At 36.3% G+C, this 17,214-nt stretch overlaps 1 protein-coding gene across 11 annotated transcripts in view; it reads left to right on the forward strand.

Annotated features, from left to right (window-relative positions):
* Positions 1-17,214, forward strand: part of ARHGAP21 (Rho GTPase activating protein 21) — a 127,933-nt gene that overhangs the window by 86,995 nt on the left and 23,724 nt on the right. For 8 of the 11 annotated variants that reach the window (XR_010339548.1, XR_010339547.1, XM_021665426.2 and 5 more), the window contains 3 exons: positions 1,524-1,578; positions 8,297-8,326; positions 9,626-11,522. Coding sequence is in view for 9 of the 11 variants with exons in the window: in XM_021665426.2 (XP_021521101.1) it covers positions 1,524-1,578; positions 8,297-8,326; positions 9,626-11,522 (1,982 nt within the window). In the remaining 2 variants the exon portion in view is untranslated. The remainder of the gene's footprint in view (positions 1-1,523; positions 1,579-8,296; positions 8,327-9,625; positions 11,523-17,214) is intronic. The other 3 variants (XM_064368594.1, XM_064368595.1, XM_064368593.1) reach the window with 1 other exon arrangement.

The raw sequence follows: 17,214 nt of genomic DNA on the forward strand, positions 1-17,214 counted from the left end.
TCAAATCTGTCAAAAAGAAACACCAGTAGAGTATTCTGGTTTTTGTTGTTGTTGTTTGATTGTTTCTTAATCTCTTGATTGCATTGGGGGGGAATCTATCTGATACTGTTAGATTAGCTGTTGAAGCACTTGGTGGAGATAGTAGCACTGCCTTTGCCCTGTCTATATGTAACTCCAGATCACGGGATTCAGTTTTGTTTACCCCTTTGAACTTTCTAAACCTAGAGAAGTTACTTAACAGGAAATTTATAGAACCAAAATAAAATAAGATTTTGAACTCTGCCTGTAAAGACACTAAAAGTAAATCATAGAGAAGAAAGCAAATAGTTGAAATGTTATATAGTTATTAAAAGTGAGTCATCTCAGTAATTGTGATGGTAAAGCGATTTCCTTCGCTTCTGAGGCCAAGGGGGAATATTGCAAAATTAAGATGTTTAATATTACTTGGCAGGGTGCAGTGGCTCATGCCTGTAATCCCAGCACTTTGGGAGGCTGAGGTGGGCAGATCACTTGAGGTCAGGAGTTTGAAACCAGCCTGGCCTATGTGGTGAGCCCCCATCTCTACTAAAAATACAAAAATTTGGCCAGGCGTGGTGGCTCACACCTGTAATCCCAGCACTTTGGGAGGCTGAGATGTGCAGATCATCTAAGGTCGGGAGTTCCAGACCAGCCTGACAACATGGAGAAACCCCATCTCTAAAAATAAAAAATTAGCCAGGCGTGTTGGCGTATGCCTCTAATTCCAGCTACTTGGGAGGCTGAGGCAGGAAAATCGCTTGAATCCAGGAGGCAGTTTGAGGTGAGCCGAGATCATGCCATTGCAGTCCAGCCTAGGCAACAAGAGTGAAACTCTGTCTTAAAAAAAAAAATACAAAAATTCATTGGGTGTCGTGGTACATGCCTTTAGTCCCACTCCTCAGGAAGCTGAGGCATGAGAATTGCTTGAACCCAGTAGGCAAAGGTTGTAGTGAGCCGAGATTGCACCACTGCACTGCAGCCTGGGTGACAGAGTGAGACTGTCTCTGTCTGTCTCTCTGCCTCTCTCTCTCTCTTTATATATATATGTATATATATACGTATATATATATATACGTATATATATATTTGAGGGTTCTTTGATGTTAATGAATTTTTAACTTGATGGACAGAATATATGACAACAATCTATAATTTGTTTTGTGACTTGAATAAAACAATAAATTATATCCTGATATTAAGAGTTTTGTCCTAGGACTATTTAATATAAGCAACATACTTTATATTTCTAAATTAGAAACATGTTATAAAGAAGACTTTACTGATTATGAATAGCACAAACATGGCAGGGGTCCTACATAGTTAACTTGTGTATACAAAGGTGACTTGTTTTCATTCTAATGATTTGGTTTTAAAACTAAAGATATAAGAATACCAAAAATAAACCTTTAAACAATTTAAAAATGCATCGAAGTTAACTGTTTTTCCTTTAAATCTCTTTAATACATTTCTGCCTCCCCTAAAATAGTATATATATTCAATTTCAGTGATACAACATTGGAACTTAGTGTTATGCCAAAAGATGAAGACATTCTCCAAGTGGTAAGTTTTATTTATTCAAATATGAGTTGTTTTACAGTTATGAATGCTAGGAAAATATTTTTGAGATGGAAGTATTAAAGATTGAATAAAGAAAAAAGATTCTAGGATTTAAAAACCCTCTGGTTCCTTTTACAGAATCTAAAATTCTCTGCATTTTACAAAAACTCGACCAAAAATACTGTTGTCAAGTTTTTGCAATTAAGTGACATGGAAATGTTTTGTTGATTCCACAGTGAACTCTTAATGTTGTCATTTAGAATGAGATTCCTAGAGTTTGTCCTCGTGTTGCTTTCTAGTTAATCCCTAGACCAGAGGCGGAGTGCAACTCTGATCTCTGCCTTTGGTCCAAGGATTAACTAGAAAGCAACACTAGGACATTAGAATCTGTTTTTTTCCTTCTCACTATGAACAGAAAAAAAAATTTTTTTTTAATACGAGGACAAATTTTATGATTGCCTTTTTCTAATTTTCCAGTAAATATTACGCCAAGCAGTATTGTATCAATTCATTCCTAAAATGTTCACAATGAGTGGAGTCCACAACTTAAGAGGAAAATATGTTAAAATCTTGAAATGAAACTTGAAAAGTTTAGCATTTAGTCTAAAATACTTTTCCGATTTATATAAAGAAATAAATTAAATGGAATGCTTAACTCCTTTATTACGCTTAAGTATTGCCAAAAGTGAGATGATAAAAATATAAATTTCATTCAAGAGAATAATACTTTCTTTCAGCTGATTTTTCAGTTCACTAGAATAAAATAGAAAACCTTTTAAACACACTGACAACTAACAGTTAGATCTAGGAAATGGCAGTGGCCACTGAAGTATTTTTTTAAATTCTTTTTGGTGAATAATTGGGTTTTTTTTCTTACTACTTATAGCTAAATTCAAGAAAAGCAGGGAGCTTATGAACTCTTTGTGGTGGTAGTGGAAATGGTGTAGTATTGTTCTTCATTTGTAAGGCTATAGTTTGGACTTAACAAAGGCCCTGAATAATCAGTAAACATTTTTTACAAAAAAATAAAATCACTAAAGCTGATTCTAATGAATCATCTTATTCACTGACATGTAAAACTGTAATTAAGTGAAACCCATGGGGATTTCACATAAGTTTTCAAGGCATGTTGATTTTATTTAGGAATGTTTTATTACTGATAACAGATTGCCCTTCTGAAGAACACAGTTTAGTTGGAGTTGGGAGGCTCAGGAAGGAAGGTACAGCTAGGTGCAGTAATTTTCCTAGACATGCATAAGTGGTTGTAGAGTTCCTACCCTGATAATTCAGCATAGTGATCATGTAGCAGATGTAATCACAGATACCAATGGCTCTGAAAATCACTAGAAATAAATAGGGAATTCTCCTCTAGTGCTCTTATAATAGGGAATTCTTCTGTAGTGCTCTTATACAGAAGATGATGTATAATAGTAGTGAAGGATTAACCTGGCTTCCTCCTTGCAATCTGAAGACTTGAAGGCAGAATCAACTTCTGCAAGTGAACTGTTTTCTGATGTTCAGTAGACCCTTTCCTTGCCAAGGTGAAGGCACTGGTTGGATGGCTCTTAGAACAGTGTTTGTTTCACAGAATGGCTGGCAAGGAAGCAGTTAAATGCAGAATCACCATCATACTGATTGATGAAGAGCAGCAAATCACTTGATGCAATGGAAGGAGTAATTTTGTAATGATATGATTAATGGAAAAACAGATTACTTAAAGAAAAATTAGGTTTTTTTCTGTTATTCATGTTCTTGAATAGTCTGTCTTGTTATATTTTATTTAAGTAAATCTAAAGTAAAATATAAAGTGTCCCAAAGACAGAAGAACCAGTTCAGTAAAATAACATGAGCATACAGATCTTCAAGACTCAGCAGTAAAGAGTTCTGGTATACTGTAACATAAAATTTATTTTTAAAACATGGTATTTGAATTACTTTAATCATAAGAAATTTAAAAGCATATGCCTTTAATCATAAAAGAAAGCTCTACTTTTAAACCTATCCTTAATTCACATTTGAATGTATTATAATTCATTAAGAATTCAAAGGAATATATAATTCTCTGTTTCTAACATATATTCCAGAGTTAAAATGTTCTTTAAGGCACCTTCAGAAGTATATATGCACATCTTAAATCTATTCAAAAGATACGCTTTTAAGAATGTATTTGTCCCCATGAGGCTGAATATTTATTTTGTAAAGAAAAGCAATGGATAGTATGAACATTTTTACAGCCACCGTAAAAATCATTTACCCATGGAAACACCTGTTGTGGTTTCTATATGTTTACCTGGGCAACAGGATTGGGTAGTGCATGGAGGTTTTTTTTTCCTCTCTTGAAGTGATAGACAGACCAAATTATTTTATAAAGTGCTCTGCTCACCTTTGAGAGGTGACCTAGAAAATTTAATTTGGTTTACCCATGCCCAGAGTTGTTTGAAAAAGAAAAAAAATATTTAATTTGGTATAAAACTTGACTGATGTAAAGACAGGTATATAATGATAGATTTCATAATTCATGGATAACAATGATAGAATGTTGAAAACCATGAAGTTAAAATTAAGAATAATTCATTTATGTTTTTAAACTAGTGCTAGTAATAGTAATCCTGTGCTTGGCAGCCTCATTTTTTAAACAAGCATATATTTTCTAGTTTAACAATAAGAATAGTATTACATTCATTTTAATCATTTGGACAGTATTTTGTTGTAATATTTTAGACTGTAGTATCTTAAGCAGGTTCATATTTATTGCATAATAAAAAAGTTTTTTATTTCATTTTCAAAAACCAAAATGATTTTGTTTCTCCATTAAACGTTATCTGTGCATGAATGAAATAGCCACACCCATGCAGTCATCTAACAATGATGCTGACTCTCTTGGTCTGTTTGGGCTGCTGTAACAAAATACCTTGGAGTGGATGGCTTATAAACAGAGAAATTTATTTCTCACATTCTTGAGGCTGGGAAGTCCAACCTCAAGTTCAGGTGTATTTGGTGACTAGTGAGGGCCCATTTTCTCATAGATAGTACCTTTCACTGTGTCTTCATTTGGTGGAAGGGCTGACACAGCTCTCTGTGGCCTTTTTTTATAAGGACACTAATATCATGCATGAGGTCCACCCTCATGACCTAATCATCTCCCAGAGGCCCCATCTCTTAACTCATTCACATTGGTGATTAGGTTTCAACATATGAATTAGGGGAGGGGAACACACAAACATTCAGACCACAGCACTGACCAGAGAGAATACTTCCCTGAGTGAAATAGTGATAGGAGAACTAGATCAGGGCATTCTTCCTGGTTCCTCACCCAAGATATTTTGTTAAGCATTTGGCTCCATTGACTCAAAAATTAAATTTTAAGTTAATTGGCTTTTATAACTCTGGAGATTCTTGGATATGTCTAATATTTGACTAGGACATTTTAAGCATACTTTGTGCTGTTCAGGGTTAAATAACGTGTGTGGTATAAGGAAGAAAGCAGATGGTATAAGGATTTGAACTCAGGCAGGTTTGAGATGGTGCCACAGTCCTCTACTGCCATTGAGTAGAGATGAATTGTTTAGGTAGCTTACCATAAGTCACCCTGCCAGTTGGTGTAGCTGTTATTCTAACCTGAAGCTCTGGATTCTGAGTCCAGCGTTCTTTTTTGCTGCTCTATGGATATGTGATATAAGTTGAAAAATGTAATTTAAACTAAGTTTTTCTTGAGGTTTATTAGAGTTACTTTTAAAATAAGCATTTGATATATTCTGTAATCAGTATAATACCCTATTTAAGATTAAGTAGCCATTTGTCAAGTGTACGTCTAGGTGGTCCTGCCTAGAGTAAGGGAAGCAAGAGTAGGAATTCTTGAGGGTACTTTCACATTTTGCAGGTTAGCAGCAGTTACTTTATTTTTTTAAATGTATTTTTAAATAATTACAAGAATAGTATTTGCTGGTTGAAATAATTTGAAATAATGCAGAAAGGTATAATAAAAAGAAAGTCCTCCATCTACACCATCCTTTTCTCCCATTCCCTATGCTGGCATGATTGGCATTTACCAGCAAACATGAAGTTATTCTTGCTTTTATCATAGGTAATGGCATTAAATTAATAAATTAACCTGTTAAAGATGAATTGAAAGGCAAGAATTTTAATGTTACCTCATTATTCTTCAGGTTTTTTTTTTCCTTGTTTTGCTTACCATTTAATAGACAGTATCATAGGTATGGTCATAGTGATTTTGATGTGACTATATAAAAAATGAACTAGAAGATTATTTTAGGATTATTTAGTTACTATTAGGCACTGTACATGTAATCAAGATCCAGGCTGTTAATATTAAGTTGTATTTAATATGTCCTTTAGAGTTCTAATTCCAAAGGAAGAATTCTTTGGATCTTCTTTCTTATTTTCTTCCTCTTTCTCCTTCCTTTTTGAGAGCTTTTTGTATCCAATAGGCAAAACAGGGTTGCTGCTATTCTGTTTTCATTAGGGAAGGCTTCAGTTTTAAAATACAAGTTATTAAACTCCTGTAAGGTGTAATACGTAAGTACAAGGGTAAAGAAAGCTCAAGAAGGAATGTAAAGTGGTGTACAAAAGGGCTGAATGGAGAAAATAGCTAAAAATGTTTTGTCATATTCTGTTGAATTCACAAGAGCTAGTCAATTGGGAAAAATATAAGTGTTGTCTAATTCCATCAAAACATCTTCATATGTTGTAAAGTATCCATTTGGGCTTAAAACATAACTAAAATTCAAAATTGTTAATACTGAACATGTAATTCTTATGACATTGGTTTCAAAAATATTCCTCCCCAAATTTGAATAAAGAAGATATCTTTAAAATGTTAGTTCCAGCTGAGCTCAGTGGCTCACGCCTGTAATCCCAATACTTTGGGAGTCCGAAGCAGGTGGATCACTTGAGGTCAGAAGTTCGAGACCAACCTGGCCAACCTAGTGGAGCCATCTCCACTAAAAATACAAAAGTTAGCTGGGCATGGTGGCACATACCTGTAATCCCAGCTACTCAGGAGGCTGAGGCAGGAGAATCACTTGAACCCAGGAGGCACAGGTTTCGGTGAGCCAAGATTGCACCACAGCACTCCAGCCTGGGCAACAAAACAAGACTTCGTCTCAAAAAAAAAAAAAGTTCTAAAACAGCACTTCCTTCCCAGGCAGATCTTCTAATTATGTTAAAACCTCTGGGGAAAAAAAATGGGTTCCCTGGCAAATAAGTTTGTACTTTTGAGTTTCACAATGCACATTTTGTCAAAAATGTTCTTGAATGAATTCATATTTTATTATCTCAACCATGTCTGCTTAGATTAGATAATAGTACTGCATGTGTGAGATATTCCATTGAGTCAGTTCACTGTTAATGCATGCATATGTATGGATTTAAGGACCCCTTGCGATAACCCAGAAGTGGGGACCTGCGACTGTAACGTAGACTACTTAGCATTTAGAATTACTATACAGGAATATTAGAGATGTCTGAAGTATGTAAAATATTTTCTCAGGTTTTGATAGTTCCAGTCATAGACTTCTATAACTAAAAGATGATATTGTTTCTCAAATTTGAATAAAGGAGTTATCTTTAAAATATTAGTTCTAGAATAGCATTTCCCAAGTAGATATTCCAATTATGTTAAGACCTCTGGAAAAAATGACCTCTATGGTGAATAAATTTATACTTTCCCTTTGAATTTCACAAAGTACATTAATGTAGTAGTGATTTTGAGAAGTCAGGAAGTTTGCCAAGTGACCCTACGTCGTCAACCATGGGGACCTCCTCTCCCCCATCCTCCTCTTCAGATGATATATAATAAAAGTACACAAGGATGCTGTGGGATATGCTGTACCAGACAGTTCAGTATTCTTTCATTTAGACACACTTTTCCTATTGCAAAAAAGTATTCGTATGGATTATAATCAGCATGGAAAAGATAGGCTTGGTGTGTCAATGCACATACTCAAAATGCATATTTGGATTAACTGGATTCCTGCCATAAAAATATTATGTAGACATGTTTTCCTTTATATGCCTAGCTTTAGTTTCTCACTGCACTCTAGTCTGTGTTCTGTAATATTTGTCATAGGTTAACAAGAATTACTCTGGAAGTAATATTTTTATGTTTATTCAGTATTTTTGCAAACTAATAAAATAGTACAAAAGGCACATTGTTGAAAGATCTTAATTTTTGAGTAAAACTTAATGAAATTCATTTCACCCCGCCCTGAATCTTAGTGTAAAGGCAGCTGCAGTCAGCTGACAGCTTGTGGTTATGTTCTGATTTACTGGGGAAGGAGGAGGTTGTACTATTTTAAATGCATAATAGAGCATTCGTTTCGTCATCTGGAAGCAGAGATGGAAGAAGCTCAGGAGAAATGAGAGGCATCACTGTTGCTCTTGTGGAGGGAAGCTTTGTAGCATGTTATCAGACAGCAGTGCATATTGAAGAAAATATGTTAGGAATGCATGTCACCAGATGTATTTTGCTTTCAAGAATGGTAGACACATCAACCAAGAACCAGATAAAAGCCTGAGAAAATGATGTTCAGAAGAATACTGGAGTTATTCTTTATGCTTCACTGCCCTTTACCTCTCTTGGTACCTTCCAGAGAAACAAGTATAGATGTATTTTTAGCTTGCCGTTTCCAGCATCAATATGACAACATGATTTTGTCTTTATATCAGTAAGCAGCTTCTATGTTTTCCTATTTTCTGCTAGCTACAATTTACAAAGGATGTCACAGCACTGGTAAGAAATACACAGTAGCCATTTCCTTGCTTTTTAAATCATGTTTTGTAGAGATTTGTAATAAGCCAATCTATTAAAACTGTTGAGTTTGCTTAGAGAAATCCCTCTATAGTGTGAATCTTACTAATTTGCAGAATGTGTTTGTGATAGATGGCTTTCCATCTTTTTTATTTTTATGTTTGGTTTTCTTTTGTATCCTTTGCATAACTGATGTTACAGCATAATATTTATCTGCATCAGTATTTTTATTTTTAAGTATCTCACCATCTTCTTTTCCCTACTACTTTGCTGTTAACGTTTGTGGGGCTGCATTTGAGCTTTGCAAGCTGTCGAATGCAAAGACAGAATATGATGATAGTTTTGAGTTAAGCTTGTTTTGATTAGGGGAAGATGTGTTACCACACCTGTCTCATATAGTGCACATAGTCCCTGTGTTGCACTGATGAGCTCTGTTTTGTAAAGTCTCTGTAGTTAATTTCTGTTATACTTAAGCCTTTAAAGAATTGCTGAATAATTTTACAAATAATTGATAAAAAACAACGAGAGCTGCATGACTGTCTGTTAGTAATAGAGAAATGTCTCCTTAAATAAGTAAGAGAGACCAAATAAATTTGTACAGTATACTTTTCATTAGCTTAAAATAAAAATATAAATTATATACAGAAACATGAATTACCTTTTCATATTTTTGTGCCTTTAATATATGTACTTTATTTCTTAAACTTGCATATTCTCTAACTTTAAATGTTAAAATACTTAGCATGGCTGCTGAGGGGCTTAATTTGTCAAAATGATTATTCTGAGGGACTCTAATGGCTAATTGACAAGATGCTTCAAATAAATTAGATTTAATTTATGATAGTATTTAAAATACATTAAAGATTTTTAATATTTTCAGCTTTTCTCTGGCAAAATATGTGCATCTTCTTTTGCTGGGATTTATTTGGCAGCCATTTAACCTGTCGACTGCTGAAAAATCAGAATGCTTGAATGGGAGAATTTTAGAAGCAATATGGGTACATCTAATTAGCTGGGTGGAAATTTGATGAGTGTCACATGTTTTGAGCAAAGAGGTGATTGTAGTTTGTATGTGTTGCAAATTCTACAATTTATTTGATTTCTGAGAGACTAGCAGTTTCTAGATTTGTAGAGTAGCCTTATGTTGTGTTTGCATGCATGCTATAGTGAATGTCACTCAGGAACGAGGTAGGGCATAGTCAGATAAAATAGTGAACTGCAAAAATGGAAATTATTCTTTTTATGAATTTCCAGTGACACCGTTCTCTCATTTCTATACAGGCATATTCTCAAGATGCCTACCTGAAAGGCAACGAAGCTTATAGCGGCAATGCCCGCAATATACCTGAACCTCCACCAATCTGCTATCCCTGGCTGCCATCTGCCCCATCAGCCATGGCACAGCCAGTTGAAATATCTCCTCCTGACTCATCATTGAGCAAACAGCAAACCAGTACACCAGTACTGACACAACCTGGCAGGGCCTATAAAATGGAAATACAAGTGCCTCCATCACCAACAGATGTTGCAAAATCAAACACAGCAGTGTGTGTTTGCAATGAAAGTGTAAGGACTGTCATTGTGCCTTCTGAGAAGGTTGTAGATTTGTTATCCAATAGAAACAACCATACAGGTCCTTCACATAGAACTGAAGAAGTGAGGTATGGCATGAATGAGCAGACCTCTTTAAAAACATTGTCAAGAACCACATCACCACCATTATCAATTCCCACCGCTCATATAATTCATCAGACTGCAGGCTCCAGATCATTGGAACCTTCTGGAATTTTACTTAAATCTGGAAATTACAGTGGACATTCTGATGGAATCTCAAGCAGCAGATCTCAAGCTGTGGAGTCTCCCTCTGTAGCTGTTAATCACTATTCACCAAATTCCCATCAGCACATAGACTGGAAAAACTATAAAACCTACAAAGAGTATATTGATAACAGACGATTGCACATAGGTTGTCGGACAATACAAGAAAGATTAGATAGTTTAAGAGCAGCATCTCAAAGCACGACGGATTATAACCAGGTTGTCCCCAGCCGCACTACTTTGCAGGGACGACGTCGAAGCACCTCTCATGATAGAGTGCCCCAGTCTGTCCAGATACGGCAACGCAGTGTGTCCCAAGAAAGACTGGAAGATTCTGTACTAATGAAGTATTGTCCAAGAAGTGCATCTCAGGGAGCACTGACGTCTCCATCTGTTAGTTTTAGTAATCATAGAACTCGTTCATGGGATTATATTGAGGGACAAGATGAAACCATAGAAAATGTCAATTCTGGAACTCCAATACCTGATTCAAATGGAGAGCGAAAACAGACTTACAAGTGGAGTGGGTTTACTGAACAGGATGATAGACGAGGTATTTATGAAAGACCTAAGCCACAAGAAATTCACAAATCTTTTCGAGGTTCCAATTTTACTGTGGCTCCAAGTGTTGTTAATTCTGATAACAGGCGTATGAGTGGTAGAGGAGTGGGATCTGTGTCGCAGTTTAAAAAAGTTCCACCAGATCTAAAGACGCTGCAGTCAAACAGAAATTTTCAGACTACTTGTGGAATGTCACTGCCTCGGGGTATTTCACAAGACAGGTCACCTCTTGTGAAAGTCCGAAGTAATTCTCAGAAAGCTCCTCCGACACATGTCACAAAACCATCATTTAGCCAGAAATCATTTGTTTCTATCAAAGACCAAAGACCAGTAAATCACTTGCATCAGAACAGTCTGCTGAATCAGCAGACATGGGTAAGGACTGACAGCACCCCCGATGAGCAAGTGGAGACTGGGAAATCCCCCTCTTTATCTGGAGCCTCTGCGAAGCCTGCCCCTCAGTCGAGTGAAAACGCTGGTACTTCAGATTTAGAACTACCTGTCAGTCAAAGGAATCAAGATTTAAGTTTACAAGAGGCTGAAATTGAGCAATCAGATACTTTAGATAATAAAGAAGCTGTCATCCTAAGGGAAAAACCTCCATCTGGACGCCAGACACCGCAGCCTTTAAGGCATCAGTCTTACATCTTGGCAGTAAATGACCAGGAGACCGGGTCAGACACTACCTGCTGGCTGCCCAATGATGCACGTCGAGAGGTCCACATAAAAAGAATGGAGGAAAGAAAAGCCTCCAGTACCAGTCCACCTGGCGATTCCTTGGCTTCCATCCCATTCATAGGTGAGCTCATTTAGAGTCATTGGCTAATACGTCAAATGTATAAGAAATCTTTCCAAAAAAGTATGATTTCTAGTTCAGTAGGCGCAGAAATCTTCCACTGTGATTTTAAAATGTTTTTAGTGAATTTCATAAGCTGTGCTTCAACCAGAGCTTTTTACCCTCCTTAAAAGTTTTCTTTTGGGAGGCTGAGGCAGGTGAATTACCTGAGGTCAGGAGTTCAAGACCAGCCTAACCAACATGGAGAAACCCTGTCTCTATTAAAAATGCAAAATTAGCTGGGTATGGTGGTGCATGCCTGTAATCCCAGCTACTCAGGAGGCTGAGGGAGGAGAATCGCTTTAACCTGGGAGGCAGAGGTTGTGGTGAGCCGAGTTTGCGCCATTGCACTCCAGTCTGGGAAACAAGAGTGAAACTCCATCTCAAAAAAAAAAAAAAAGTTATTTCTAGCACCAATTTTTCTTAAAAAACAAAACAAAACAAAACAAAAAGAGCCCTATGTATCTAGTACCCATTTCAGATTTTTATTTTGATGAAACAAAATCTTGAGATTTAGGAAATCGGCAAAGCAAAGTGTACCTAATTGTTGATTCGTGTGAATCAAAAACCAAGTGGAACAGTTTTGTTAATTAGTTATCAACCTTTCATTTAAACGGTGTCTTTTACTTTCTAAAGCATATTTCTTTGTAAATTTAATGTGTACCGAGAGAAAAGGCCTCTTTGTTATCAAGTTCATTTGCCATAGTATAAATCCTGGAATGGATTTGGAGAAGTTACTTAAATTCTAAGTGTGTGCCACAGTCACTGGCACCTGTCCTGTTGAGTATTCTGTCTGCTCCTTCCCACCCCAGATCTGTTCTCCATACAGCAGCCAGTGTGATGTTTTAAAAATGTCAGTTAGATCACACCACTCCTCTGTGCAGAACCCTCTGTTTTCTTCCTATCCATCTTATCCAAAATGGCCTGCAAAATCCTCCCATGGTCTGAAAGGCCCTCCAGGGCCTGCCTCACAGCTCCCTGTCTGATGGGGTCAGAGAGGTCCTACTTTGTCATCTCCTATGACGATCTTTCATGTCCATTCCATCTGAAGCTTCCCCAGCCTCCTTGCTGCCCTGGAACATGGCAGGCGTGCCTTGCTACAGGGACAGGTGCTGCTGATTTCCAACCCTGGATTCTGTAGATAGTCACAAGCCTCTTTCTTCCTCATGACATTTGGGTCTCTGCTCAGAGATCTTATCCAAGCTGCATTTGTGACTCACCTATCTAAAACAAGTATTCCACACACAGAAGGTGACATTCTCTTCCCCTTAAGCTTTTTTATTTATCTTCATATTACTGTTTCTACTTGACATTTTCTTTTTGTTGTTACATGTTGCTCAGTAGAACTAAAACTACTTGAGAGCAGATATTTTAAATCTTTAGTTCACTTTTGTGTCCCTAGTGTCTCAAACGCTGCCTGGCTTGAAGAATGCACTTAGTAATAAGCATTTGTTGAGATAATGGCTGAAAGACAATTTTGAAATGCTGGTTAAATGTATAGCAAAACAACAAGATAGTTCTCATCATAATTACTATGCAGCTCTAAAACATCATCTGCTAACAGGTGATGACATATGTCTTTAGTATTATCTTCATTTTATAAGTGAGAAATTTAAGGTATACAGAGGTTAAATGACCTCTAAAATCGCACAGTTAGTGACAGAGACAGGGTCTCTAGGTTTGCCTAATTCAGCCTCATCTTAGAACAGAGCTCTGGAGGGCGCCATTTATATGGAATGCCTGTGAAAGGGCGCCCCCTGGAGGCACGCGATGCAGGGGCTTTTTTATTTCGTTTTTTTGCCATCAACCGAGGCCCATGCTTCTATTTCCCCTGGTGCCCCATAGGTTTATGAAAAGAGTTCTCCAGTATTTTATAATATAATATACTTCTCTCTGAGTACTCGTTGAGTTTTTCTTTTTTTAGGGGAACATTTTTAAAGCTACTGAGGACTAACATTTTTAAAGCTATCAGTTCTTTTTTTTTTTTTTTTTGAGACGGAGTTGGCCAGCCTGGAGTGCAGTGGCATGATCTCAGCTTACTGCAACCTCCGCCTCCCAGGTTCAAGTGATTTTTCTGCCTCAGCTTCCCGAACAGCTGGGACTACAGGCACCACACCTGGCTTTTTTTTTTTTTTTCCCCCCTACATGGCATCTCTGTTGCCCAGGCTGGAGTGCAGTGGCGCGACCTTGGTTCAGTGCAACCTCCACCCCCCAGGTTCAAGCAATTCTCCTGCCTCAGCCTCTGGTATAGCTGGGATTACAAGCATTCACCACCGTCCCTGGCTAATTTTTGCATTTTTAGTAGAGACAGAGTTTCACCATGTTGGCCAGGCCAGTCTCAAACTCTTGATCTCAACTGATCCTCCCGCCTTGGCCTCCCAAAGTGCTGGGATTACAGGCGTGAGCCACCGTGCCTAGCCTGTGAGTCTTTGTTTTGCTTTCTTCATCCTCAGATACTTTTTATTCACGTGGTAGAAAAGATGGCCATTGGTAACAACTCAACAGTTAACTGATTGCTACAGTTTTTGTTCTCCAAGGAAAAGAAGAGAAAGTCCATAGTTTTCTCACTGTCAATGTATTGAATCCTGGAGATACTATTAATACAAGAGGCCCTGACTGCATGCTTCTCACCCATTGGCCAGTCTCTGTGGATTGAGAGGGATGGTTGGTTGGTCAGGCCTAGATCATGCCTGCCCACAGGAGGGTCAGCCACTCCAGTGAATCCCATTGAACCTCTGGGATAGACAGGCATAGACACACTCTCTGTAGTTATGTTGCAGAACACGAAGAGGAACAAATAGGATGAGAACATCCTAAAGCGAAAATGTTTGTCAGTTTACGAGATAAAAAAGTTATAAATCACTGTTTCATCTTGCTTTTATTTGATCATTTTAGTAATAGGTTGTCACAAGTTTTTTTTTACATTTTCATTAGGCTTTTGTATTTCTTCAATGAGTTGTCTTGTCATGTGTTTTGTTCTCTTTCCGCTGTGATTTTAGTGGTCCTTACTTACAAGAGCTCTTCATATATGAGGGCTTCCCTTCTTTCCTGCTCTGATATCTGAAAAATGATTATGTAACAGTTATGTGTGAAGTTTTGCAATATAACTGCTTAATTTTTGTACATGTCCACATTTTTCTTGATTTTGAAATCTTTGAGGTGTTTTTCTAAAATATTGATGAGCAATAAACATAATGAAAGCTTCCTATTCAGATATGAATAATCAATAGAAACATAATTTGGAATATTCTCCATTTGGAAAAAATCCAGATTGAATAATGGAGTAGATATTATCTGTGAGGTTAGTTATTTACTTTTGGAAAACATTGTTTTCCAAAGCAAAATTTTTGGACATATAGGCCTGAATTTTTTTATGAAACAATAACCACATTGAATTTTGATGTGTAGCAACTTTGGTGTCCTTCATTCATTCTTTTTATTATAAAGAGCTATGGCACTATGGGTCTTTTAGTGAAAAATGTAAATTAAGACCTTTTTTTTTTTTTTGAGACAGAGTCTTGCTCTGTCATCCAGGCTGGAGTGCAGTGGCACTGTCTAGGCTCACTGCAACTCCGCCTCCTGGGTTCAAGTGATTCTCCTGCCTCATTAGTAGCTGGGACTACAGGTGCATGCCACCATGCCCAGCTAATTTTTGTATTTTTAGTAGAGACAGGGTTTCGCCATGTTGGCCAGGGTGGTCTCAAACTCCTGACCTCAGGTGATTTGCTAGTCTCGGCCTCCCAAAATGCTGAGATCACAGGTGTGAGCCACTGTGCCTGGCTAAGACCTTATTTCTAAAGTCAGTTCTTTGATTATGTAATTTTATTTGACGTGAATGTTTATGCCACTTGATAATAACAAGTCTGTTGCCCTAGTAGTTCATAAGTATGTTTTGAATGCATTATTTAATGTCTTAATATTACATGCCTAGGATAAAGATGATTGGTTATTTTCATGTGATAGAATATATTTTATTTAAAAATTTTGAAGTCATTTGAAAGTGTGACACCATGATGCTTTTGAATATATTTGTATATGAGATAAAAAATTTTGGTTTTTCCTTTGGTCAGCTAACTAATATTTATTTTTCTACATTGGAAAATAAGCTGGAATTATTGTTTTTACATAATCTGCACATTGGTAATAATTAAAGTGTATGTGAAAATTAGAGTTTTTGAATTTGAATTATTCCTAACAAAACACAGTAATTTTAAACCAGTAGAAAAGTTTTTGTTTTCAAAGGGAATAAAGAATTAGATTGGTATAGTCTCTAAATATGAGGTGATATAATTATGTTTACTTTAAATGTATGTTTGCTTTTCCTTTTCTCCCTTTAACATACCAGTAAAAGGCATTTAGTATAGTATCTATCCTTCCACCTGTTTTTACAGACATATCTGAAACTGATTATTTTAATCTAATGTGTTTCAGAAATTTTCTCCAAAATATAGTAAGTCAGAAGAGATTGAATGAATACCACCAGGAAATCCAGGGATACAAAATTTGAAAATTGTATTTAATGCTTTGCGATAATGCTTAATCTTTGCACAATTTGGATTTCACTCTCTGGTATTTTACATATTAAAATGTTTTCAGTTACTTTTGCAAGGCATAAAATGATTCTCTTCAAAGATTTCTACCAGTATAATTAAAGATTTATTAATATTGCATGAGCCAGATACTTTCTGAAGAATACAGTATTTTCCCGTTCACATCAGTATTCATTGATCTGTAACAGAATTATGGATCAGCAGATTCTGTAAGATCAGCCTCCTTTATATCATGTATCATTTGAACAAACTTTGTTAAACATGCTAATTTAAATATCAAAATCAGTTTTAAACACGAGTTTTAGTGGAATTAAGTTTTTATCCTCATTGAATTTTTAAAACTTCAGTTATCTTGCTTTTGGAAAAAGAATTACTGCATTCTTACATGATAGTAAACTGTCATATACTTCAAAATGTCTTATTTTGCTAAAATGTAAAGAGAAAGTTGTTAAGAACAGAAAATGAGCTCAAGATAGTTAGAATTTACTGATATTGGCCATAAAATGGAAATGTTGTATTTTTGTAATATTATCAGTCCTCTTGATTAAAATCCTGATAACTGATATGGTATAGCATTCTTAGATGGTCAAAATTAAAATAGCTGGACCTTTTAAATCAAGGAATTAAAATCCTGGTCTGTCATTGTAGTATATTCTTTAATGGGTTTTATTCTGGGGGCATTTAATTTTAAGGATTATGGTTCCAGCATCCTATCGAATTACATTTCTTGGCCTCAAGTATTGGAATTTAAATCACTAATGTTTTTATAAGAGTCAGAATTTTGTACAAATAGCCCCAGAAACTTATTTTGGAAGCTATAGACTAGACTTTGTCTTTCTACAAAAAATGAGATACACTTGTGTGGGGAGAAGGGGAGATACAGTTTTAGGAATTAATGCCTTGAAAACTGAGCCTTAACCAGTCACCTTGCTTAGTTTCCTGAAGTGATAATCTGTGATACATTTAAAATTTGAAAAGTAATTCTTTCAGGGTGGTATGTTATTGCTCTGGTATGATAGGTTTAGGCTTGAAGTACCTATAAACGTGAGTACCTTGACTAGCAGTTAGTGAAGGCATTAATTGGTTGGTAAAGCAAGTTACTTAAT

This window comes from Aotus nancymaae, unplaced genomic scaffold (genome assembly GCF_030222135.1).
Source record: "Aotus nancymaae isolate 86718 unplaced genomic scaffold, 86718_ANA_hifiasm-v0.15.2.pri h1tg000077l, whole genome shotgun sequence".
Taxonomy (NCBI): Eukaryota; Metazoa; Chordata; class Mammalia; order Primates; family Aotidae; genus Aotus; species Aotus nancymaae.